The sequence below is a fragment of the Tetranychus urticae genome, chromosome 2 (assembly GCF_039701765.1).
Source record: "Tetranychus urticae isolate SD_2017Ah chromosome 2, NJAU_TeUrti_SD_1.0, whole genome shotgun sequence".
Taxonomy (NCBI): domain Eukaryota; kingdom Metazoa; phylum Arthropoda; class Arachnida; order Trombidiformes; family Tetranychidae; genus Tetranychus; species Tetranychus urticae.
Genome location: NC_142959.1, coordinates 15,974,181 through 15,998,935, shown reverse-complemented (window position 1 = coordinate 15,998,935; position 24,755 = coordinate 15,974,181). Strand labels below are relative to the sequence as shown.

The 24,755-nt window shown below is 33.0% G+C and overlaps 8 protein-coding genes and 2 long non-coding RNA genes across 10 annotated transcripts; 4 read left to right on the top strand and 6 right to left on the bottom strand.

Moving 5' to 3' along the window:
* Nucleotides 1-227: 227 nt before the first annotated feature.
* Nucleotides 228-543, top strand: LOC149093994 (uncharacterized). The gene is made up of 2 exons (XR_016198476.1): nt 228-368; nt 464-543. It is a non-coding gene; the product is annotated as an uncharacterized LOC149093994 (long non-coding RNA).
* An 813-nt stretch (nt 544-1,356) lies between these two features.
* LOC107359593 (gamma-glutamylcyclotransferase) lies at nt 1,357-2,357 on the bottom strand. The gene is made up of 2 exons (XM_015926105.2): nt 2,091-2,357; nt 1,357-1,917 (listed from the first exon to the last, which is right to left on the bottom strand). Exons 1-2 carry the CDS (start codon nt 2,271-2,273, stop codon nt 1,591-1,593), a joined length of 510 nt encoding a protein of 169 aa, XP_015781591.1. The 5' UTR covers nt 2,274-2,357; the 3' UTR covers nt 1,357-1,590.
* Nucleotides 2,358-2,610: 253 nt separating this feature from the next.
* Nucleotides 2,611-4,582, bottom strand: LOC107359228 (peroxisomal N(1)-acetyl-spermine/spermidine oxidase). The gene has a single exon (XM_015925707.3). It carries the CDS (start codon nt 4,368-4,370, stop codon nt 2,847-2,849), a length of 1,524 nt encoding a protein of 507 aa, XP_015781193.1. The 5' UTR covers nt 4,371-4,582; the 3' UTR covers nt 2,611-2,846.
* A 1,132-nt stretch (nt 4,583-5,714) lies between these two features.
* Nucleotides 5,715-7,113, bottom strand: Dcps (Decapping enzyme, scavenger). Its single transcript, XM_015925916.3, has one exon. The coding sequence runs from the start codon at nt 6,899-6,901 to the stop codon at nt 5,855-5,857; it is 1,047 nt and encodes a 348-aa protein (XP_015781402.1). The 5' UTR covers nt 6,902-7,113; the 3' UTR covers nt 5,715-5,854.
* A 1,316-nt stretch (nt 7,114-8,429) lies between these two features.
* LOC107359413 (galactosylgalactosylxylosylprotein 3-beta-glucuronosyltransferase 2) lies at nt 8,430-10,953 on the bottom strand. The gene is made up of 3 exons (XM_015925899.3): nt 10,691-10,953; nt 9,473-10,404; nt 8,430-8,649 (listed from the first exon to the last, which is right to left on the bottom strand). The coding sequence occupies exons 1-3, from the start codon at nt 10,758-10,760 to the stop codon at nt 8,530-8,532; spliced, it is 1,122 nt and encodes a 373-aa protein (XP_015781385.1). The 5' UTR covers nt 10,761-10,953; the 3' UTR covers nt 8,430-8,529.
* A 585-nt stretch (nt 10,954-11,538) lies between these two features.
* Nucleotides 11,539-12,692, bottom strand: LOC107359546 (GTP-binding protein 1). The gene is made up of 4 exons (XM_015926033.3): nt 12,471-12,692; nt 12,223-12,405; nt 12,022-12,157; nt 11,539-11,933 (listed from the first exon to the last, which is right to left on the bottom strand). Exons 1-4 carry the CDS (start codon nt 12,555-12,557, stop codon nt 11,716-11,718), a joined length of 624 nt encoding a protein of 207 aa, XP_015781519.2. The 5' UTR covers nt 12,558-12,692; the 3' UTR covers nt 11,539-11,715.
* A 359-nt stretch (nt 12,693-13,051) lies between these two features.
* On the top strand, nt 13,052-15,164 carry LOC107359178 (arylsulfatase J-like). The gene has a single exon (XM_015925652.3). The coding sequence runs from the start codon at nt 13,330-13,332 to the stop codon at nt 14,980-14,982; it is 1,653 nt and encodes a 550-aa protein (XP_015781138.2). The 5' UTR covers nt 13,052-13,329; the 3' UTR covers nt 14,983-15,164.
* A 1,476-nt stretch (nt 15,165-16,640) lies between these two features.
* On the bottom strand, nt 16,641-19,350 carry LOC149093993 (uncharacterized). Its single transcript, XR_016198475.1, has 4 exons — nt 19,212-19,350; nt 17,625-19,047; nt 17,299-17,458; nt 16,641-17,204 (listed from the first exon to the last, which is right to left on the bottom strand). It is a non-coding gene; the product is annotated as an uncharacterized LOC149093993 (long non-coding RNA).
* LOC107359238 (fatty acyl-CoA reductase 1) lies at nt 18,075-20,882 on the top strand. Its single transcript, XM_015925717.3, has 4 exons — nt 18,075-18,372; nt 18,541-18,824; nt 19,288-20,073; nt 20,379-20,882. The coding sequence occupies exons 1-4, from the start codon at nt 18,283-18,285 to the stop codon at nt 20,728-20,730; spliced, it is 1,512 nt and encodes a 503-aa protein (XP_015781203.1). The 5' UTR covers nt 18,075-18,282; the 3' UTR covers nt 20,731-20,882.
* A 648-nt stretch (nt 20,883-21,530) lies between these two features.
* SH3PX1 (sorting nexin 33-like protein SH3PX1) lies at nt 21,531-24,303 on the top strand. The gene is made up of 2 exons (XM_015925622.3): nt 21,531-21,678; nt 21,943-24,303. The coding sequence occupies exon 2, from the start codon at nt 22,049-22,051 to the stop codon at nt 23,744-23,746; it is 1,698 nt and encodes a 565-aa protein (XP_015781108.1). The 5' UTR covers nt 21,531-21,678; nt 21,943-22,048; the 3' UTR covers nt 23,747-24,303.
* Nucleotides 24,304-24,755: the final 452 nt, after the last annotated feature.

The following is a 24,755-nucleotide window of genomic DNA, read 5'->3' as shown; positions in this document are numbered from 1 at the left end:
CATTCAAAAGCTATGAAAGATAAAACCGAATGAACTTCAAAGATTAAATTGCAAATAAAGAGGGAAAATTTTTAAAAGGCGAAAAAAAACATGAGCTTCAAGTTTGTTGTTGGGAAATGAACATATAAAGCTAACGATTTCGCTTTTTAATTGCTTAAATCAGATTTCTTGTCAACTTATCAAGATTATCAATTTATAAAATCATTTATAAAAACCCACCAAAAAAAAAACAATTCAAACCATCGAGAAAAAAGAAGGGTTGAGAGCAACTGATTAGATTTCTCTACCTTTAATCATGCTCTTTCATCTGTTTCATCTCAATTATTTCATCAAGATTAAGCTGAATATATCTGTGTCAGTGTGTGTTTGTATGTACATAAATGTTTACTTCTCAACCTTTTGATTATTTGCTTCTTCAGATAAAGTTGATTAATTTATTGTGTTCATTTATCTTTTCATTCAGAGGGACAATTGATGATGATTCCAATGTGAAAATTGTGCAAAAATATCTTAACCATGAAAATAAATCAGCATGTTATCACAGTTGTGCGGATTCTGATTAATTTGATTTCGGGATAAAGGTTAATCAATTTAAGAGATTAACTATCCAAATCATCCGATGAAACCAATTAAAGGGCATTAAATTGAGTGTAAAAGCAGCTAAACTGGTTAAAGATGAGATTGGAAGAGAAAGTTATAAATGAATTGTTAATTTACATAATTATTTAATTTGTTGTTATAAACATATAACCATCTTGTTTTACACTAAATTCATTTAATTCTGTAAGATTATTTGAGAGTTAATCTAATTCTTCTTATCATCCCATGTTCAATGTGCTCAAATCAAACGTCAATCCAGGTAAGTAACAAGTTATATTTAAAACGTTGAGCCATCACTCTTTTAATAGGCGTAATAAAATGTAGTCTGTAACTGACTGTTGGATTTTGAATATTCACAGTTGATTATTGACGATAATTGTGATCCTCTGTCTGACGATGATAAAGATTATTGCTTTTAAAATAATTTAGTATTGAACTTTTACTATTGAAGTTTCAATTTGCTCTGTTGTAAAAAAGGATTTAGTAGTTGAGGTGAAAAAAGGGCTAATCTTTGAGTATAACCTTGTCTAGAGCCAGGCTTGGATTAACGATGAAATTCATATCAGATTGCTTTTTCCTGTAGTTAAGAGTTTGTTTGATGCTTAAATCTCAAGTGAGTTGAATAAAATAATAATAGCTCTGAAGTAGACACAGCTTTTGATTATAAATCATGTTGAAGTAGCATTGAGTTGTATATTTTACCCAAACAATTAAGATTTCTTAATTTCTATTTTTAAAATATTACCAAGGAAAACGTTTACTTTTGTTGACAACAAATATGGAAAGGTTTAATATGGTTTGAAAGGTTTGCTCATCTATCATTGACATTAATAAGGAATTACAATGTTATTTAATTTTATTCTCAATTTGAAAAAACTTCTAGATAAATCCTTTGGATTCTAGAATATCTGGATTAGTAAAAGATAGCTCATTTTCAGATGAATTGACTTTAGTAAATAACTGTTGGCAAGCAACTTGAAAAAGATAACATTATACAAGATGTGCAAGCTCACAGTCAACATTTTCGATGGCTTTAAATGTTTTAATCATTTCTATGTACGACTCAGGTAGTTTGTGTTCAACGGCTCCTTTGATTATCACCCCTTTATACACTGTACTAGGGATACCATCTTGTGAGCCCAAAATATCCTTGCCTCGTTGAATCTCCTCGTTGGTCTGGACATAGGTAATACATTCAATCACCTCGCCCTGGTCAACGTTAATATTGACAGCAATCAGTCTATATCCATCTTCTTGGAGATTTAACTGCTCTAAATCTTTATAAGTTATCGACCAAATGACTCCAATCACTTTACTCTGAGAATAGTAAATAAAAACATAAATTAGTTTTAAGAAGATTAGAAATACTTTCATTTAAAAACACATGAAAGGAGTGAAATTGAGTGGTTAAGCCTTTGGTTTGACTGTTTGATGGTTAAATTATTATTAAGTTATAGTGATGGACCCGTTGAAGGATCGAGATTACTTACCCCTTGATGAGGAATGATATTGGCTGTTGCTCCTTTCCATAACTTTGAATAACCAGAAAAAGTTAACTTATAATCATCAAGGGTTCCATTTGAAATTACTGTAGCACTTTTCAATCGAACATGAATTCTATCAGATAATAGGTTAGATCCATAACAAAAGTAACGAATAGTATTTTGAGACATAATTATTTATCGAAAGTGTTACCGATTAAAGTAAAATAATATAGACAAAAACGTAATAGGCTTTGTTGCAATACAGGTTAAGGAAATCAATTTAATCAGTAAACTTGACAGCTGATTTCTTGCTATGCTGTCAATGATAACTCTTACCAGGAATTAAGCCTGTCTACTGAGGACATTTACATGACGGTCGAATCATGGCAGAATAATAGAACAGATTAAAATTAAAATAATGACACAAGAAAATGTAATCCAATCAAAATAAGTGTTTGTCCGATTTCAGTAGATTGGTCATTTTTCTTGTTACCATAGTGATAATTCATCGAAATAAATTTCAAGATTCTTCATAGATCAAATTTAATCAATTAAATTACTACAAATACTAAGGTAAAAAAACATTAAACAGTATCTGTGGTCAGTCTAGGTTTTGCAGCGGTAAATCATTCCATCAACAATAATACCAGGTCATAATACAAGTAATGATGTGCGTGATGGAAGAGCAAATGTATTATTAATTTAAAACAACAATTGGAATGCGTCTCGATTTTTTTTGAGAAAAACTCAACATCTAGTTAATTATAAATTGCATAGCTTTTTCGAAGGATCAACTTCTTTGATCGAATTCTCGTCTGAATCAACCAGATAAAGGGCAGCTTTTCGTCCAGTTAAAAATGCTCCATGTGTTGTTGAAAAGTAAGATGTATGACAGGCTTCCCCTGCAAATAACAAATTAGGCTTTTCCTGAGCTGGATTTGAGTAAATCGGTTGTGCTAATTTTTCAATGTCACCTACACACGATTGAGCTGAAATAAAGGAATATGAACCTCGTGAAAAGGGATCCTGATGCCAGCGAGTTGGAATTATGTTTACAGGATCAGGCAAGTCTGGCGCCTTTAAAATTTTCTTTACAGCATTGATAAGGTCACTTTTTAATTTTGAAAAGTCCATTTTTTCAATGGTTTGTGCTTCCTCTCCAGATAACCAAACCATTAAACAGCGATCACCAATTTTAGATATCGAGTACATTTTACTAGCCCAACTCATGTTTTCTAGATCCTGTGGTAACCAGCAGATAATAATTTCAGTTAATGCACTGTCGATAAATTTAGGGCATAATGATTCATTGAATTCAAGGAAAATTTTATCTACAGTTCCAAATCCCATTCGTTCAATGCAATCAATTTTGTACTGGGGCAACGGTGGGTCAAACAATTGATTGTGACAGGCTTTCAGAACACCTAAGGGAATGGTTGTAACAACATGGCGACACCGATAAACTGTATCTGAGCTGGTGATTACTTTGGCAAACTCGTCAGATGTTGAACCAATGCCTGGCCAACGAATCTTTGTTACAGGTTGATTTACTATCAATTGAAAATTTTCATTTCTCGATTTCTGTTGCAATTTTAAACGAATATCTTCCAGCAAACAATTTATTATTTGAACATAACCATCAGGTACAATTACATTTCCTCCAGGCAATTCCTCATAGGCACCAAAATAGGGTAGCGACACTTGATCCATTGAATGGCAGCCAGAAATGCATGTCTCTCGAGCAAGGAAATTGTTGAAAATTGATGCTGTTAAAGTGCGCTCATTTTCATTTACAGTAGAAAGATATTTTTCAATCCTGTCTTTCATCCAGAGACCAACTGAATCATTTGATTGATCCTCAAAAACATTTCCCTTCTTAATTGCCACATAAAAGTTTTCACATTGCTTCAACATGGAGAAGTACACCTTGTAAACAGAGACAATTACCTTATACGGAATTGGGTCGCCATTGGATGTTAATGCACCCATCCGACTGTACTCATCTTTGTTACTAACATTATTGATATCCAACGGATCGATCAGGTTGTGCTTGGCAGCAAGGTTATACATGGGATTATTTATTATACCATGAATCCAGTTGGCTCCAAGCTCAATGTTTACCCCACCAATCGTATCACCAACAATCCTACCTCCAATCCGATCACGAGCCTCTAACAGGACCACTTTTCCTTTGTAATTGAGGTCTACAATCAAGTGATAGGCACATGAGACACCGGCAATACCAGCACCGATAATAATAACATCACAATCATTTTCCATCATCATCTATTAAGGGAATGGTGATTGCAACAGAAGAATGGAGAGAGGAAGAACGAGAAGAATAAGAAAAAAAATGCTATCAAAGATGATTGCTTCATCAAACAATATAAGAGAATGAATAAAAAGCTAATAAAAATATTATCACAACTCAAATCTTTAACTAGTATTCAGAGTCAGCAGATAAATTAGATTATAAGACATGATTTTTACACTTGTTGGAACACAACTGACTGAATAAGCTTGCATCTTGCAAAATCTCACTGTCATCTGGTTTTGTTTACTTCTGTGTTTACATCTGTTTGTGTCGTGTTGGAATAACCGGTTATTTCAATTAAAATCATGGTACTGCTACCTTTTAAGCGCTTAAAGGTCAATATAATTAATAACATAGTCTACTATGATCTGATTATCCCGATTTTCACTATCTTTTGAATAAAATATAAAATTACTCGAAGCAAACTCATTTAGATCCACAAGATTTGTCAGATTTAATGAACATTGATGTCATTCAACTATCCTCTTCAGTTTATCGGGCTAACAATTCAATCTGCTTTAACTAAATTTCCCTTTAATATTTACCAATATTTCAATTATTACAGTATTTTTTCAAAATGATAATCGATACTTGATATGATTTATTATCTTTGTAGTATAGTGAGTGAATGGCTGATTAATAAGACTTAGAATGACTGCAAGATGATCAATAAAATAGACAGCAATAGTTATCGTCATTATAACGGCAATACTCTTGATTATGAGTAATTAAGCTACGTCTGTGAGTTTTTTTCACGTTGTGCCCTTGAAATTGATTTTGATTGTACAACTCAAAGATTGAGCCAAGAATTTACTCTCTCGTTATTTAGGTCTAGGTTGAATTAAAAGTCATGGCAAATTAAGGAAGAAAATATGGGAAGTTGTAGATTTAAATTATTACAAGATCATCTTTGCAAGTTCAAGAGAAAATTTCTCATTAAGTATTTATTCCGGTTTTCTGTGCCAAACAAGATAAAGAACTTCTGTTTAAAATTTATTTTGATATCTTTTTGTCTGTAGGTCATTTGATTGTCACTCATATAGCTCATGATTTATTTCAACGTATTTTTGTTTAATTGGTTAGTCTTCAATTGAATTGATCATTTGTAAACTTTCAAGAGGTAGAGCAATCAAACAGAATAATCAATAATCTTGTACTTCAATATCCTGGGAAAATTTCTTTCATGGTCCATAATTTATTATTATTTCTGTTCCATATTTGTTATCTTCTTTCAAATGGTTTGACTTTTAGACAAATTTCAATCACGATTTTATCAGCTTAACTGTAAATGCATTAAAGAATGAATAAAGTTGTAATACAGAGATTAATCGATATATTATTCGAAGTAAATAAATTGAGATACAAAAGGATAACCTAATCAATAAACTAGAATAATATGAACACTTAGATTTTGAAAATTTTTTAATGGTGACAGAAATGAAATGATTTTCGGAACTTATTGGCCTTCCATGGACCTGGATTCTTGATATCTTAAATATAAATCACTGTCTTCTTTAACTGGAAAAGTAATAGTTGATTTTTGATAATAATCACCCATTAGTGTAATATTATCAATGATATGGTCAAGTAAATGGCATCTTTCAACAGACGAGCTTCGATAAGCAAGAGGTTCGAAATGAACATGAAAATGGTAAAAAGACGGTTGATAATGGACATAAATACGCAATTGATTTTCTTTTATTCCATATCTTTGGTGGATAGCCAAACTGCCCTTCTCACGAATATTGTGCAGCAAAGTTAAATGATTAGATGTAAGATCTCTCAAGGATTTGATATCTTTTTTGTGAACAATCGCCAATGCATGCAGGTTACTTAAACCTTCTCCATCCCATTTCATATCAGGGACCAGAATAAATCCTTTATCTTCATCATTATCCTCAAATATGATTCTCTCGGTTTCATTTGAGTGATCCAGTATATTGTAGACCCAGTCCAATGAGAAAGATTGAGATTCAACATGAGGTAGTGTTATGTTCTTATAATCTTCCGGAGATTCTTGAATCATACAGAAACTTTGTGCGGAATACTTTTTTATGTGAAGCTCGGTAGCAGGATGGATAATAGTTGCCTTGATACCATTCAATTCGGGATTAGGGTATGCCTTGTAAAACCCGTAAATGTCATTGTTGAAATCTTTTTGAAGTGATTTGTCAGCAGCCGCCATTATTTTTTCCACATTTTCTTTGGTAAATGGGGTTTTCTCCAGAGTCAATACTACTTTGTCTCCACAATATTCACCTTCCACGTGAATTAATTTTGAATCAGCAACCTCGTTCAAAACACGAACAAACTTAATCATGGATAAGTTAATATCGCCTTTGGAGTGAATGGTTGAGCCTGATAACTGTGAAGAAGTTAAATCTAAGGCATTACATTGCTCTTCAGTTTTATAAACGCCTTTAGTTTCTCCACCAGCGGATTTAGGTGACAGCCTTAATTGTTTAGGGGCTGGTTCATGGTTATCAAGAATATCGCTCATCATAATGGTCAATACACAAGTTGACAAAAGGAACAGATAAACACAAGCAATCAAATTTGAAATAATATAAACAAAGGTAAAAATCAAGCGGTAAGCTGAGCTTAGCTTTTGACGTGATTCAATAGATACCAATATTGATCCGATTATCTGTTACTCTTTTGGCGGTTTTTTTGATTTTTTATTAAGCTCGAATTATTTTAACGTTTTTATCGAATGAACTTTCAGATGCCTGACTTTTCTTAAATAACTCGAGAAGCTAGCAATCTTATTCAGTCATATGAGCTATTATTCCCCAAAAATTCAATCTTTAAAGTCACTAAATTTAATAACAGTAGCAATAGTATTTGAATTACTCGCTGAATCAACCAAAGTTAATTTACCAACACAGTAATTCTGAAAATAAAAATGAAATAAAGCTTAATCCGCCGATCAACTCTGAAAACTCTTGCAATTTGATTCGTTCGTTTTCCAACAAATGATCAAGGTTTCATAAAATATGTATTTAAATCCTGAAAAATGATATCATTTGTCCATGAGAGTTCACTCAGCTTTGATGGTAAAATTTGTTTTCTCATATCATTCCATTCCATATCAATTGATTTTGATTTTTGTTTTAAACATCGACAATTGAGGGGCCACAATGAAGCGAGAAAGTGAAATCATCAAAGCTATTAAATCATGTTAATCTTATCCTTTTGCTGTAGATTAAACAGTTGCAGCAAGTTGAAAATAAAAGGTTGGACTGGTTTGACAGGATTTTTGATGAGCAAAATCAAGGGAATATCCTGAAACAAGGGAAATGTCACAATCAAAAATTGATCTAATTAATAATGAAACAAAAGTAAAATAGATCAAATCTGATAATGGTTATAATCCATCATAAAATAATTTGCGGTCCAAATTTAACGGTTTTTAAATTTTCCACAAACGCTTAGAATAATAGGATTTTCACAACTAATTCATCAAACAAAAAAAGTGTCTGATGAACAGTTTTGAAAATGAAATAATAAAAAGGGAAAAAACGATAGAGTATCAGAAGAAAGGAGAAAGAGAAAGGATAAGTTGAAATGGTTGAGACACGCTGAGCTATTTCACGAAACAGTGGGCTTCGAATCAGCAATTGTGTCTCGCTTTTAAATATTAGATCAAGGATATGAATAACAAATAATGGGAAAGATAATAAAGAAGAGAAACAAGAAGAAGACAGGAAAGATAAATAGGGAGAGGAGAAAGAGGATGGAAGTTAGTATAAATTATTGTTTTAGTAAATAATTTAGCAGCCATTTTGTTGTTTGTCTTGTTTGACATCTACAATTACGGCGAATAAATTTCTGTCGGATTGGGTTTGATCTGAATCAAAGAGAACCAATTTTCAATTGTTATCGACCAACTTCTAGCTTTATCCATGATATAATAACTGGAGTGAGAAGAGAAGATTTCAGTAAATATTTGATTGAAATGTAATGAGAATGAAATGAGTCCATGTTTCATGGTCAATTCAAATTAAATAAACTTTCAATAGTTCAATATATTTTTTTTCATATTTTTACGAGGTTTATTTGTTCAAGGACACTTAAAATAAATAATTGGCACCAATACATATAAAAAAATGTATTTCCCTGCGCAAATTGTCATTGTCGAAGGACATTGGTATACAATTGAACTAGATTGGTTGAGTTGGAAATCTCCTTTTTCAGATTAACAAACTCGGGATCTTTTCCAGGTTGAGTCTTCGAATGCCATACCAAAATCTGAAAGCAGAAAGAAAGTAAAAATGATGAGTTAAAGTTTTGGTCACTTTTTTGATTAAACAACAAAATGCATTATTCATAGTCACATGGTCAAGTGGATATCCTTGAATTTGAATAGTTATTTTGTCGAGCGATTGTTGAAAAACTATTCAAATTCAAATTGAATAAAGAGGTGATAGAGTGTGTAGAGAAAGTGAGAGAGAGAAGAAGGATTGGATTTAAGAGAATCTGCTAAATCAAGAAAATGATCAATACAGCTCGATGTTGAGGATAATTGTATACATAAAATTTTAACAAGGTAACGAAAAAAGTAAGGTTAAGTTTGATGATGATGGTGAAGATGATGAAATATTTATTTTCTTAGTTTTAAAAAAAAGTCAATTAGAATCAGGAAAGGAACCTTAAAAGAATTAGCCAGTTCATGGAGTTCAACGGAGTATCACCTTATTTAAAAACAACAGAAAATGTAAGGATAATGCCGGAGGTAAAGGAAGAAGGATTCATCATAAGGTTTGATGAACTGGTCAGACAACTCAGTTTTTCCCTTGGCTGGCAGGACTTGTAATTTGTATATTTCCTTGAAAACTACGCATCTGTATTTCAATAAACTGGTCAACAGGGAAATAACATTGCCTCAGCTATTGGGTTTGACCGATGTAATGATTGTTACGACCATTATCATTATGAGCAACGGTATTATATTAATGATTATTTTTTTTGAGAATATGATTGACTAACATAACTGAAATATTATTGTCATGAATTGGAGTAAATGATAGAAACATGCAATTGGAATGTTTTTATGAGGGCAAATTATAATTACCTGTGTGCAGTTATTTGCTTTTGGTTCTAAATCATCAATTGTAACACCTAGACTTCTAATAAAATAATCTTCTTCGTAGCCAACTTTATAAGGCATAATTGCTTTCGGTTTAGATAAAAATAGATTTAAATTAACAGCAAATCCGGCCATATCAACAGCAAACTTTCTACGTCCCATGAAAGGGTCGTGAAATCCTACAACCTTGCCTGTTGTGAGGTTCAATATTGGAGTTGACAATCCAATTTTGGCAATTAATCCAACAGGCCATACTGATACTTTCTTTGTATCCCTCATCTCCTCAAAAACTTTGATATCGTATGCGTTGTCATCATCAGCAAAATAGATCACTCCTTGAGCATTAGATTCATTGGCAAAAGTTGTGCGAAGCCACTGCAGAGCAACAAGTCTGTTTGAGACACCACGACCACTTCGTTTGTCCAAGTGAGTTTTAGGTCGAGGCCCGAGAAGTTGAATATGTGGAATGTTGGTTCTATTAAGCAGATCAGCAACTTGTTGGTTAAGTAAGTGAGAGTCTTCTGTCACTATCCAGAAGATATTTTTAACAAGCATCAGAGTTTGAGCAAGACGGGTCATATCAGCCATCTGAGTTGGCCTAGTATAAGTTGGAGTTATCACAAATATGGTAGGAGGTTTGGCTTGGTCGTTGGTTGAACTAGATGTTATAGCCTCGGTTTCTGCAGGAACATCTTCTCCCGGAGGAAGAGTAGTTAAAATAGTAGTACGAGAAAAGGTTGAAGAGTCTGCTGCGGCAGCAGCCGCTGCTGCTTCTACGATAGAAGCCGTTTCTTTATCACAGTCACATTTACAAGATTGAGAAGGATCAATCAAATTAGCTAGGTCATCGATGGTTCTCTTACTAGCTAAATACACACCAACATCGTCATTATCCGTTGTCTGATTGAATGTGGTTTCTGGTATGAGAAATACAAAATGCAAAATAGAGTTAGAAAAATTTTTAAAAGTAAAAATAGAAGAGTCTTAAACAAGAAAGAGAGGAAGAAAAGTAGAGAAAGAAAAGTTAAACAAACAAGGTAAGATTCAAAGCCAGCTGGACAAAGACATATTAAAATTGAAACAAATAACAAAAGTGGAGGCAAAAGTTGGGAAAAAAGTAAACTTTAAAAGTTTTGATCATAAAAGAGTAGATAAAGATGAAATCTGCCACAATTAGATAAACAATTAATTCAATAAGCTTACCTTTTAGAACAACCAAAAGTAATAGAAGCGGAATTAGAAGTACCAAAGAAGTTAGCGTTGTCCATTTCATTTTATGGACTTTCAAAGCCTTTCAATCACAGAGGCAACTTGTTAATGAAACAAAATATGATTACAGATGGATAATAAATAGTTACGAAAATCAATCAAGTGACAAATTTGACAAACCAATTGAAACAGAAATAATAGTTAAGTTGATGATGGTTAAGAGGATAAAGGGAAGAGCAAGATGTGATAGCTACCTCAACCTGAATGTCTACCTGTTACATCTCTTAAAACTTGAACAGAAACGAAACTGATATCAGATATCCAGGTATCGGTATTTTTGGATGCGATATCAGGTAAAATCCGAAAAAAGGTAAAAATTGGTAAAATTGAAATGAAAGGTTTTTCAGTTAATGATTAATGCTCGAGTGATACATTGACGCCATTCAATGAGTGTAGGGAGAAATTGTCAGATTTAGCGCGGATTTGCGCTAAATGCTCGTTAAATATTGTAAATTTAAACAAAAAGATTCCTTAATTCTTACTCGACCCAACTCACACTTAACAATGCAAAAAGCTCTTTGTCCACCGAGCTTGTGAATACTGTGTAGATTTATTTTTAGGCATTTTCGTTCTTATTGTTTTATTTGTTCTTTCGTTAGATAAATAGCTGCAAACGTTCATTTGAATGAGTAAATCCTCATCTCACTTAATTCATAGACTTTTTTATAGAAAAAATAACCATTTTGATAAATAGCTGAAAAATAGGCTTCAGTTCTATTTTTTCATATTTCTTCTTGTTTTTTTGAAGCTGATAGATTGCTAAATCATTATTATTTATCATCATCAAGTTGGATGAATTTAAATAATAAAACTATTGAACATTGTTGGACCCCGTTGATTCATTTTCTGGATAAAAATTCCTGTGTCTTCCTTTCTTTTTACCACTTTTATCATCACTAGGACCATCTTCTGGACTAGTTTTCATTTGTCGAACCATTTTTTTAGCTTTAGCTTTAGCTTTAGCTTTTGACATTATTCGGCGCTGCATCTGATATCAGCCTCACAATGTTTCCAATCGCTTTTGTTCTACCTTCACGGAAGACCATCTTTTGTCCTTCCCTCAAATATTCAGGGTTTTTGATGAAACGAAATAATACACCAGCTTTATCTCCAGTCCTTAAACATTTTCTAGTCATTCGAATGATTGTCGCTGTTTGACGAATACTGCCACAGTGAACTTGATTTTCGGGCGAAAAAAATGAGTTAATTTAAAATAATAACTTGAAAATAAAGATAATTTTAGGTAATAGAAGCTAAATGCTTACCCATGGCTTGGAAACGAGGGCTTATTGTGGTTGGATGGCGCAGAACCAGAATCTCTCCTTCGAATTCCCAGTAGGCTTGAGGATTTAGACTAGGTGCTAAGAGAAACATTCCTTTACGAGTATCTGAACGTTTCATCTAGAAATGAGGATTTAAATAGACGTTTTTTAATGTTAAAGAAATAAGTCAAATTTAGTTTGTACCTTTTTGAGTGCAAAGCTTGCTGTTTGTCCACTTCTGACTTCTTTAACCGGCATTCTTTTACGATGAATAGACTTAATAGCGATAGGAGTAAATTTACCAAGGGAATCAGGGCCAAGATAAAGAACGTCATTGACACGAATCACTCCTTTTATACAAAGCCCAGAGACTACAGTACCGACTCCCTGAAATGAGAAAAATGAATAATTTTATCAATACTTTAGCAAGAGGATTCTGTTGATAAACTTACAGGAACAGAGTATGTGTCATCGATTTGAAATTCAGCAGGTTCATTGTCATAATTTGGACTTCTTGGCATTAAAAGATTCATGAACATTTTGAGAAGATCGAGATTAAGTCCACTAACGTTCGAGACTTGGAAAATTGGACAAAGTCTTTCAGTGGCAAAATTACAAGCAGCTAAGACAACAACTCTCGAGTTAAAGAGTTACTTTATTCAGAGTGTAAAAAGAGGATTATCACTGATTTTTCCAATGAACTTCCATTGAAGATGTTAAATCACAATTAATAAGTCAAAATTTATCAAAATACTTAACTTATATTCCAAGATGCCTCAGAAAAGAAGCAATTAACAATTAACGAAACAGTCTACACCCTGAATAAAGATGCTTATTTAACTCGAGTGTTTTTGTCTTATGAAAATGAGTTTTGGTCATTTGAACGCGGTTTTGTTGTTATGAAAACTCTGTGACTTTACAGTCAGCCGGTTTCACTCTTTTGAATTCTGGTTTTGTTCATATGAAAGTTGGTTCTAAACAAACGAGAATGATTGTAATTTTATCAATACTTTAGAAAGAGTACTCTTTGCTGTTAGTCATATTAACTACCCAAGATATAACATTAGGAAAATGTAATTGGTGGAATTTTTAGAAGATTGATAATCAATTGATAAATTGATAAAAGTAACTTGGCAACACTATTCAACACAATAATTTGGTTGAAGTAAATAAATATTTTGTGAATACTTATTTAAATCTAAAGTGCGAAGCAATTGTTGGATATTAACATTTAGTTCATGTGATAATCACGTTTGAGCATTTGAGGAATATTTTTTCCTATGTAAAAAGATATTCATTGTTAATCAAAACATGTTGTGCTCAAAATTTAAAACATCATGTTTGGTGATGTTTATCATCTGCTTGCTTGAATCAAGCGCAGAAATCAAACGGCCAAATGTATTGTTAATCATTGTTGATGATTTGGGATGGAATGATGTTGGTTTTACGGGCAATAAACTAATTTCAACACCAAATATCGATACCCTTGCTAAGGAAGGAGTAACTCTTTCAAATTACTATGTTTCACCAATTTGTTCACCATCTAGATCGGCTTTATTAACAGGCTTTCATCCAATTCATACAGGAATGCAGCATGATGTGATTGCCTCTGATGAGCCCTGGGGTTTGCCACAGCAGTTCAAAATATTACCACAATATCTAAAATCATTGAACTATTCAACTCATTTAATTGGCAAATGGCATCAAGGTTTCTATTCAAAACGACATATTCCCACCAAACGAGGGTTTGATACATTTAATGGTTATTTGAGTGGAGCAACAGACTATTATGATCGAATCACTAGGTATGGATCACAATGGGGCCTTGATTGGTATGAAAATGAAACTCCATCTGCTTCTAAATACGCATTTAACCACACAACTGACATATTGACAAGCCAAGCAATCAAATTGATCCAATCTCGATCAAAAAACAATCCTTGGTTTATAGCAATTTCTTATCAAGCTGTCCATATTGCTAACTCGCCGAAATTGTATCAGGTCCCAATCGATTATTTAAACCGTTTCAAGTTTATAAAAGACTTGACTATGCGATCATATGTTGCTTTGTTAGCCTCACTTGATGATTCAATCGGCACAATTTTCAATCATTTACATAAGACTGGACAGGCCAATTCAACTCTAATAGTTTTTACCTCGGACAATGGAGCTCCAACTGGTACTCTTACTGGTAAAAATTGCAATTTAGGTGTCGGTTCTAATCAGCCTTTAAGAGGTGCCAAATATACTTTATGGGAAGGAGGCATAAAAGGTCTGTCATGGATCTGGGCTAATTGGTTGAAATCGAAGGGGACAGTATACAACGGCCTAAGTCATATAACTGACTGGACACCCACTTTATTCTCATTTGCTGGAGGTAACGAATCGAGTCTACCAGCAAATATTGATGGAATTAATTTGAGATATGCTTTGGAAGGTAATCGGAAGCGAAATAAAATTATAATGCGAAATGAACTTATTCACAATATTGACGATATCTGGAACGTTTCAGCGATTCGAATAGACGATTATAAACTCGTCACTGGAACTGTTCTTGATGGACAGTTTGATGATTGGGTGTCAAGAAATATCACTATTGATGAACATCTGTTGAAAAATTCAACTCCGCCATTGAAAGCATCTTCGTCATGGTTTACCTTGAACCAATCTTTGTACGAATTGGATAAAAAATCAATTGATCGAGAAAATGTTTTAATTAAGATTGACTGCTTCAATCAAAACAAAACTCATTGTGATCCTGTAAAAGAGCCATGTTTATTCAATATTAAACTCGATCCATGTGAGTTTAATAACATTGCACCAACTCACCAAACTATTGTAAATTCAATGTTGACAAGATTGGATGAGATACGAAAAACTGCCATGTATCCTGTAAACCGTCCTGGTGATCCATTATCAGCACCCATACACCATGAGGGTTATTGGACTTGGTGGTTACCATAATCGATGACTATTTTTCAAACAACAGAACCATTAAATCACATTTTAGCCAAAGAGCAATGAAGGCGAGTAAGCAGCAGCAAGAGTGAATAATTTCATCAATTAAAAGGTGTTTTACATTCAAGGTTTACTTCCTGGCCTTTTATTTTTCGAATTTGAAATAAACTTTGATTTTCTAACGATAATAGATTTTTGAAAACTCCAGAAATTGAACGACAAAATTTCAAAATTTTACGTTAAAATAACTTTAATGTTTTTATTACGACGTACTGTTATAAAGCATAACATTTTTTACGTATGCAACATGCAGAGTCATCTTTTGATACTGAAAAGAAACACAGCGAAAAGTTTGAAAAAGTTGACAATTGAAATCGTGAATTGTGATTAAACAATCAATTTCCATATGCAAAAACCCAACTAAATCTACAGATATTTCAAAAATATATGGAAATGAAATAAAATATTTGGTGTAAAATCTCGTTCCAAGGTGAAAGTTTAAATTTGTTTTTTTATCTAAATCGGAAAGCGTATTCACAGTTCACAGCACATTTTTGATGAGCTTGAATCAGGATTTGTATTTCATTTTAAGTATTCAAAATTATCTCAGAGCAGAATTAACTTGGCTATTAATTGGTCCTTGACCAAGAAATGGATTACTGTCAAAAAATGAAAATTTAATCCACAGAGAATCGACAATTTTCTGATCAGTGTTAACATTAAAATATAAAGCAAATCATGCAGAATCAATTTGAACAACAGTAAAGTAAATTATTTGATTTAACTGATGCAAATTGTCTGAATAACTTTATTACACAAAAATGAGATTTTAGTGAGCTTGACTGAGTCAAGTTCAAGTAATAAAGATGAAAGTCGAAGATCTTCTAAAAAATGTCTTGACGTTTATATTAGATCATATTTATCACAGCACTTTGATGCTTATTTCAAGGTGTCATAAAATAATTATTCATTCAGTTGAACACGGTTATATTAAGCAAACAATCACAAAATACCACATAAATCAATTAGATCACATAAAAATTGCTATTACTCTTACAATGTAATATTTTCAGGTTCAAAACATAATAAAACAGTTGGTCGTGCCTAGTAATCGTAGCTATAGCTAACAATATTGCTATAGCTATTGTAAGTACATATTCTTTGTGAGATCGAAAGAGTTCTAATGATTGTTTGTAGTCTAGCTAAGATCAGACTGAGGACAAAAAAGTTATTTAAAAAAGCAGTGTTAACGAAATATTTCCTCCTCCCAAATAACACTCGCTTTCATGAGCGGCAGCACAGAAACCCATAAAAAGGAGTTTAGATTGATTCCTATTATCTGTCCTCCTTATTTCCCTCTGTATTCCTTGTGTTTCCGCAGTGACAATTAGCTATTCTCTGATTTAAAAAGACGTCTCCGTGGCCAAAGGATCAAAACTTTAGATGAAATTGGAAACGGAGGCAAACTTCTTAGAATGGTGGACAGGGTAGTTGTGAATGATTTTAGATTTTTTACTCAAACAATCAATGCATCAATCTATCATCAGAATACATTAAAAATAAAAAACTCTTCACTTTCATACAAAAGTGAACCATTGACTTATCGCTCTTGCATTGATCGATTGACGGATTTACTGTTAGCAATAAAAAAACAAGACATTAAGTGAATTTGATCTGTGAGTCTTCACATAAAATTTCCTAAATCATTCAACAGCCGAATGTGCTTTTAAAGGAAGAAAATTATGGAATTAATTCAAGATTTTGTACAATCAAATCAAAGTTAATTGCCAAGTTTACACAGCCAAGTTTCTGTTGTAATATTTTTTGAATATCTTCCTCGAGACAATTTTTTCGTAACAATTTGTAACCATTATCATGTTATTCGTTGACGTTATAAATAAGTTAATTTTTATAGCATCATCAATCTAGTCTATTGCTTCAGCAATCAATTCGATCCTAGATTGTGATTAAAAGCCAATATTCAGTCAAAATAAAATCAATAATTCAAGAGCGAACAAAAAAACCAGACTTGATTCAATAATGATGATGAGCGACTATTTGGCTGAGCTTTCAAATGATAATTCGATAGATCCATGGCTGTCAATTATTTATCTGAAGACTGAAAGCTTATCAGGAGAAAAAATGAGATGGACATAAAAAACTTTAAAAGCCAACAGTTGAAAAATCCATAATATTGACCAATAGTCTTTACCAAAAAACTGATATCACTGTTAGAAAAAGATATAAAAATGAAATAAACAACATTGAGAAGCAAAAACAGATTGACTAGAATTAAAATGATAGCAATTTACAGTTGATTACCTCAAGATTGCAGTTAAGTGTCCGGAAATGTACCACAATCAGTCACAGCAGCAAAAAAAACTCACTCAAGGTTGGCTGTTTGCAAGAATGTCCAGAAATGCAGAAACGAGTATCAATTTTCAGCAGAAAAAAAAGAGCAAAATGGAAAGATGAAGATGAACTGTATAAGATTAGGTGAAATTAATGAAAAAAAAGATGGATGAAAATTAACCTTGGATAAGAAAGGTAAAAACAAAAGTAAACTTTTCCATCCAAAAATATCCGTTTAGCTTGTTTTTTGGCTATGAATACATTTACACAGTTTGCATAAAAGTCTGTAGCGTTACCTCAAGCCCTGGGCCATCAACAGGTCAATTTATTTTCTTATGGTTAAGTTGGTTTTTTTCCATGGCCCGGTCCTTAACCAAAATTACGGGATTTCCCCAATCATTAAAGCCCCTTTTACCTAACCTTTCCAACTACCTCCTCTTTTCTTACCTACTCAATGTAACATCTATCTTTTACCTTTCTCACTCTCATATTCATTGCCATTTCTCTTTCATCCTCCTTTGCTACCCTAAAAAAATATCTCTCTTCATCTACTCCTTCTTTACTCACTCATTATCTTTTCTCTATCATATCATAATTTCCTCTTTATCTCTTCCTCTCCTTTTTACACTTTCTCTCTCTCTTTCTCTATTAGTTTGTGTCTCTCTGTCTCACTGTCTTCCTCTCCCCTTGATCGTTTCGTTACCTGTTTTGGTAGTTTTAGGTTATGGCTAGAGTCCAGTCGATTCTTAGTTTACCTGAGTAACAGTTAAACTTTTCTATTTTATATTTACTGACTATAACAATTCTTTTAACCATTTTAACACTGTTTGTTTTTAGTTTCATCAAATTTCCTAATTTTTCTCATACACTGCGTTTTTGTTTTCATTTGAGCCTAATTTTTTAAGTTTACCTAATTTTTGTTCGAAATCTACTTAAACAAATATTAAAAATATCATGGAAACTCAGCATATCGACTCGCCAATCACTTCATTTTATCGAAACAAATCAGTCTTTGTGACCGGAGCAACTGGCTTTCTTGGAAAGGTAAAATTTTCATCCATTTTCATTTGCACTTTTCAGACTGTCCACCATTTTATCCATTACACAACATCTCGCTCATTACCATTATCACCATTGATTAATCTCTGTCTTTTTTTTCATTTGATTCGTTTAATTTGAATCGCCTGCTGTTTGGAATCAAATTTGAATTAGGTTTTGGTTGAAAAACTCGTCCGATCGTGTGAGGTAAAACATATTTATATATTACTTCGTTCAAAGCGAGGTAAGAGCGTTGAAAGACGGCTTGAGGAATTTATCCAGAATGATGTTTTCAGTGCCTGTGATCCAATCAAATTGTCATCAACTATAATTGCCTTGGACGGTGATTTAACACAAGAAGGATTAGGACTTTCATCGTCTGACCGTCAGAAAATTATCGATGAAGTTTCCATTGTTTTCCATTCAGCAGCATCAGTTCGATTTGACGATCCTCTCAAGTAAGATTTTATTTCCACATTTCTTTCCTTAATTATGTTTTCACATTTAGTTTACACTTTTTTCTTGACACTTAATTGTGAAAGTTTCGGCCATTAACCAATCAGCTTATCGTCAAATTAATCAATATAATGCAGCATTTTTAGAAAAACATCCTCATGATCAGCCTCGCTAAAAGGTCGAAAGGTCAATTCAGAGGGGAATTCACTCGACCTTTAACACCAACTAGTTAGATAAGAAAAAGAAAAAAATTATTAGTACAATCTCTTTGCAATAAATTAATAAGATAAGTTGATTATAGTTAGATTTCACAATAATGGACGGTAATGATTGGTATGCAAGCTGGACACTGATAAATGTACTCCGTAACTAACGTTTCATAGACAAACCTTAAAATAGTAGTAAGCTAATGTCCGTTTAATTTCACTCTTTTTGATCATCATTTGAAACAAATGAATATAACAGAGACTGTTTGACCACCAATGTAAAGGCCACTAAATGGGTTTTGGAGCTTTGTCAGGACATTGCAAACCTTGAAGTGTTTGTCCATGTATCAACAGCTTACGCCTATTGTCAGAAACCAATAAGCGGAGAGGTTATTTATCCGATGCAAGTGAACGTCGATGAAATGTTGGAGGCAAGCGAAACAATGGATAATGAAACTTTTGAGAAGATGTACTCCAAATATTTTGAAGATCGTCCCAATACATATACATTTACCAAAGCACTAGCTGAACAATACCTGAAAAATCATGGAAAAGGGATAACAATTGGTATTGCTAGACCTTCAATAATAACAGCAACTTGGAAAGAGCCAGTTCCTGGTTGGGGAGACACTGTTAATGGTCCAAGTGGAGCTTGTCTTCTTGGTTCTTTGGGTATTGCCAGGACCATGTACTTTAAACCCAACTGTATCTCTGATTTGATTCCAGCTGACACTGTGGTTAATGGTCTCATCGCCATTGGTTGGTACATGGCAAACACCCATGCTGGTCAATCAAATGGTGAAAAAATGAAAGTCTTCAACCTGACCTCCGGTGAAACGAATCCAGTTACATGGGAACAATTTTTAAGCTATGGTAGGGAAGCTGCTGTGGAATCACCGTCTCTCCAAATGTTAAGACCACCAGTTAAAGTGATGCAGGGTAATCATGTTTCCCGGTTTGATCATCTCATAACCAAATATTTCTCGGAACTTCTCTTTGCTTATCTCATCGATTGCATCCTTTTTATCCTTGGCCAACAAAGAAGGTAAGGTGTAATAACTGCACAGAAATAAATTGACTTTTATGCTTTATCAACCATTATCAATGAGTCAATCAATAGTTAATTAGAAACAAACAATTAGTTTAAGCAATAAACTTGAAAGGAGTAATCGAGTTCAAATTTTTCCCAACTGTTAATTAGTCGCCATCTAACGGGCTTTATTCACTGTACTTAGCTCATCTACATAAACAAATCTGATCAAATTGCAGCTGAATTGTTTGTTTCTTTTTCTTAGGATTTTTTAAATTTATTAGAAACTTATTTTGATTTTTTATTTTATAAATTTTTAGATTGGTTCGTTTGGTGGGTAAAATGCATTCAGGTTTTGAATTGTTGACTTATTTTGCCCGACGCCAATGGAGCTTTCCTTGTGACAACTTCAATCAACTGTCTGATAGCCTGACTGAAGAGGACAAGTTAAAATTCAATATCGATATAAGTACCATCAACTGGCGCAATTATACTCATAGATTGTATTTAGGAATAAGAAAATATCTTCTCAAAGAGGAAGACTCAACCATTCCAGAAGCTAAGAAACGGATGACATGGATTTACATTGGTTATTATTTAGTTCAATTCAGCTTCTTATCAATCATCATGTACATATTTTGTAAACCTCTATTCAGGCTGTTTCTTCATTGAGATCTTTTTGTAATCATTTTACCTTCTTTATATTGTTCAGCTGATCGTTGAAACTTATAACTATGATTTTTATTATTAAATATCATCTTTAAATGGTTTTCCATTCAGTTAGATGCATTATTTAAGTTAATAAACTCTTAATTTCATCTAAATCATCTTTTAATCAACTAAAGTGATATTCCCTTAACTTTCCTTAACCCATTCTTGTTTTAGTTTTTTTGTCAACTCTCTGTAATTATTAAAAATGATCATTAATAGACCAAGAATGATTTTAATCAAGGTAACTATGGTTAATTTGTTTATCGTTACAAGTTGAAAGCAGTTTATAATTCGCGGCTTGAGAAAGCTAAATACTGACAAATCAAATTCATTTTTGTCTCTTGTCCTGAACCTGAATATTGATTTGAGGAGACATTGACTTTAGCTAACCGTTAATGAGTTCAATTCAACTTGAAAGTCGCATGTATTTTTAATTTACATCGATGTTTTACGAGTTTAAATAACCAGGTCAATCATGTGCTTATGATTGGATGTGGAGATTAGATTCAGTCTGTAATCAGCTTGTCTCTACTTTCTTGGGATTTGTTGTGTGTAATTCAAGTAACATTAACAACTCTTAACACATCAACAACTTCCATTTTTTTCTTCTTTTCTTACTTTACCTTTTCTTATTGTCTATTTTGTCTACTCTTTTTTGTTCACTCTTTCTTTTTCTCTTTCTCTTTACTGGTAAACTCGGTCCAACGACACAATAACAACATAAAAATCAAAAAACAAACTTGTGCTTGTCATCATAGCCTGTTTATGTTATACTGTGTGGACCCAATTTTCACACCAACCTCCATCAATTCTCATCACTTAATTTACCTCTGTATTTTTCTTTAATTACTGGGAGACGTTGCGGATGATTACTGTCCTTGCTGTCAACTCAATTATCACTAGAAACAGGTAAATCAAGAGCATATCTGTGACTCTTCTAATCTGACATTTATTCTTGTTTTGTTTCCATTCTTTCTTTTGCTTTCCCTCTCTCTTTCTTTTTCTTTTCATCTGTTTGAATTTTTTTCCTCCCATTCTCCCTCTGTCAATTTCTCTCATGTTTTTTCTCCTTTCTATTTCTCTGTTTAATTAGTTTAATTTGACTATTTTATTTAAATCTATTGGTTATTCATAAGTGTCTGACAATCTTTCTCATCTTAATTTATTTTCTAGTTGACCTGTGATAAAGCCTGTTGAATAATTTGTGTCCATTGCCACTGGACGATTGAAAAAGCAACGGAATCTGCATATTTAATATTTATATCATCGGTAAGCAATAATGTCCCATTTATCAACTAATGGAACTGCTCAGTGCCGGGTACTTTATGACTTTCAAGCTCAACCTGGAACTGGAGAACTGGACATTTATGCTGATGAAATATTAACCGTTCTACGGCAAGATGTTGGTGAAGGATGGTGGGAAGGGTGTAACAGCCGAGGAGAACAAGGCCTATTCCCCGCTGGTTATGTTGAATTAATACAATCGACTAACAACACAACAGAACATGATTTTTTCTCACCTGTAACATCTTCATCAGTGTCATCTACTTTTAACCCACCAGTACCTAATTTTCCACCACCAAGTGGTCCAACAAACATTGGTCAAATGCAAGAAAATAACTATGACCAAGGAGATGATTGGGGCGATGAAGATTGGGATGATGATGATAGTCAAGGATCAGGTGGTGATACAATAGGGGCTGGTGCTGGAAGCGGATCTGGCTTTGGATCGGGGCCAAATCCGGCCCAAAGTTCACTTTCCCTAGCTAGTGGCAAATCTCAGCTTCCAGTTAAAAAAAGTATCAATCGATTTTCAACTTTTGTCAAATCAGGAGGAGAAGATTTTATCCTAGGTTCTAAGACTCGCAAGGTTCCCTGTGATGCTTACATTTATATTATTGAAACTTCATCAAATGAAATTATGTGGGCACCAGCTAAATCAGAATATTATTGTACCATTACTGCACCGAAAAAGGAGAGCAAACTGAAAGGCCTTAAAACATATACAGCTTACAAGTTGACGCCAAGTTTTAATAATATTATGGTTAGTCGGAGATATAAACATTTTGACTGGTTATATGGATGTTTAACCGACAAATTCATGGCCATCCCAATTCCATGGTTACCTGCTAAACAAATCAGTGGGCGTTTTTCAGAAGAATTCATTGAACATCGTAAAATTCAGCTGCAATTGTGGGTAAATCGTATATGTCGGCATCCAGTAATTTCCCAGGCTGATGTTTGGATGCATTTTATAACTTGTACAGATGATAAAAAACGCTGGAAAACCGGTAAACGTCGCGCAGAGAAGGATGAGTTCACCGGAGGCTCATTTTTTTATACTCTTCAACCTCCCACAGTGCCTTTGGAAGTCACATTTGTTGAATCAAGAACTGAATCATTCGGTAAATTTGTCAAAAAAATGGATGAATCAATTCAATTTATGTCCGATGTTGTTATTGACCAGTGCCGAAAATATTCTGGAGCATATAAGAAAGAAATGCAAAAAATAAGCATAGCCTTAAATTCGTTCGCTTCTGCCTATGATACAAGTGATTATATTGATCATCAATTAAATGAAGCTATCCGTGGTACCGGAGATACTTTCGATAGAATTGCCAAAATGTATGAAGAACAACCTAAATATGATTTCGAACCATTATCTTATGTTCTCCATGAATACAAGGGCATTTTATCCGCCTGGCCAGAGATATTAGATTTAAATAAACAAGCCTTAGGACGCAAGAAAGATTACCTTAGGTTACGAGATGAAGGCAAAGCTGAAGACAAAGTAGTTGAATCAGTGTCCCAAAGAGCTGATGTCGTCTCATATGCTATGTTGGCAGAAATAAATCATTTCCAAAAGGAGCGAATTTCAGATACAAAGCAAATGATGAAAAGTTTTGTCCAAGCCCAATTGGAATTTTATCAAAGAATATCCAACGAACTAAGTGAAGCCTTAAAAATGTACGATTGAAAATCATGCATATCATTATATCAGATTATCATTTTGTTTTTAATGACTAACATCATTAATTGGCCTTCAAACGTTTAAGAATCAATTTGATAACTTTCTATACAAAAGTGATTGATGTAAATATTATATACAATAGGGTAATCGATAAGTTTTTAATCGATAGATTTGTAAAAGGGTGTAACACGAGAGACGAGTCAAAATGAAGGTATAAAAAAAATGAATCAACTTACCAAAATCCCTTTTAATCAAACTTGAATCATCCATTGATGAATAAATGTCAATGTATCATCCAATTTATTATTTACTTTTCACGATTAATTTAAATCTATTCAAATCAAATACTACTGTGGATTTCAAGTGAATTTACTTTATATTTCTCAAATTGTGTATTTGGCTCTTTTCATGTGTTACACCTTTATTTTTTATCATATATATTGTCTATTGAAAAATGAAAATATCTTTTTTTTAAAAGCACTAAATCACTTTGTACATTTCATTTCACCTGATTTTATCAAAAATAATGATCAAATATATTGTGGTTGATGTCATTCAAGACTGATTAATGATTGTCCAATAACAGGCATTTTCAGATATTCAATGAAAAGAGTCTTAAGAGTCCTTTCAACCCAAATCAGTCTCACAATCATAACCAATTTTGAATGTTTTAATCATTTGAGATTGAATACGGAAATAAAGTAAAGGCAATAGTTAACTTTACTATTTGATTTTATATCATCACGCAAAAACACAAGCTGTTGATTAGATTATTGTGTGTGATTGAAATCATGCAAAGATGATTCAGTTTACAATATTAATTTTCTATGGTTGATATAATTTTGATCACAGATCGCGAGACAGTTTATCAAATAGTCAAGTCGATGTTTGGTCAAGAGGGAAATGTCCTTCGCGTTTCAGTTAATTGTTGAAGGTAACCTTTAATAGTGTTATTGTTCACTCTTGAATGAATTAACAAACATTCGAGGCTGTTAAAACATATTGAATTCAGTTT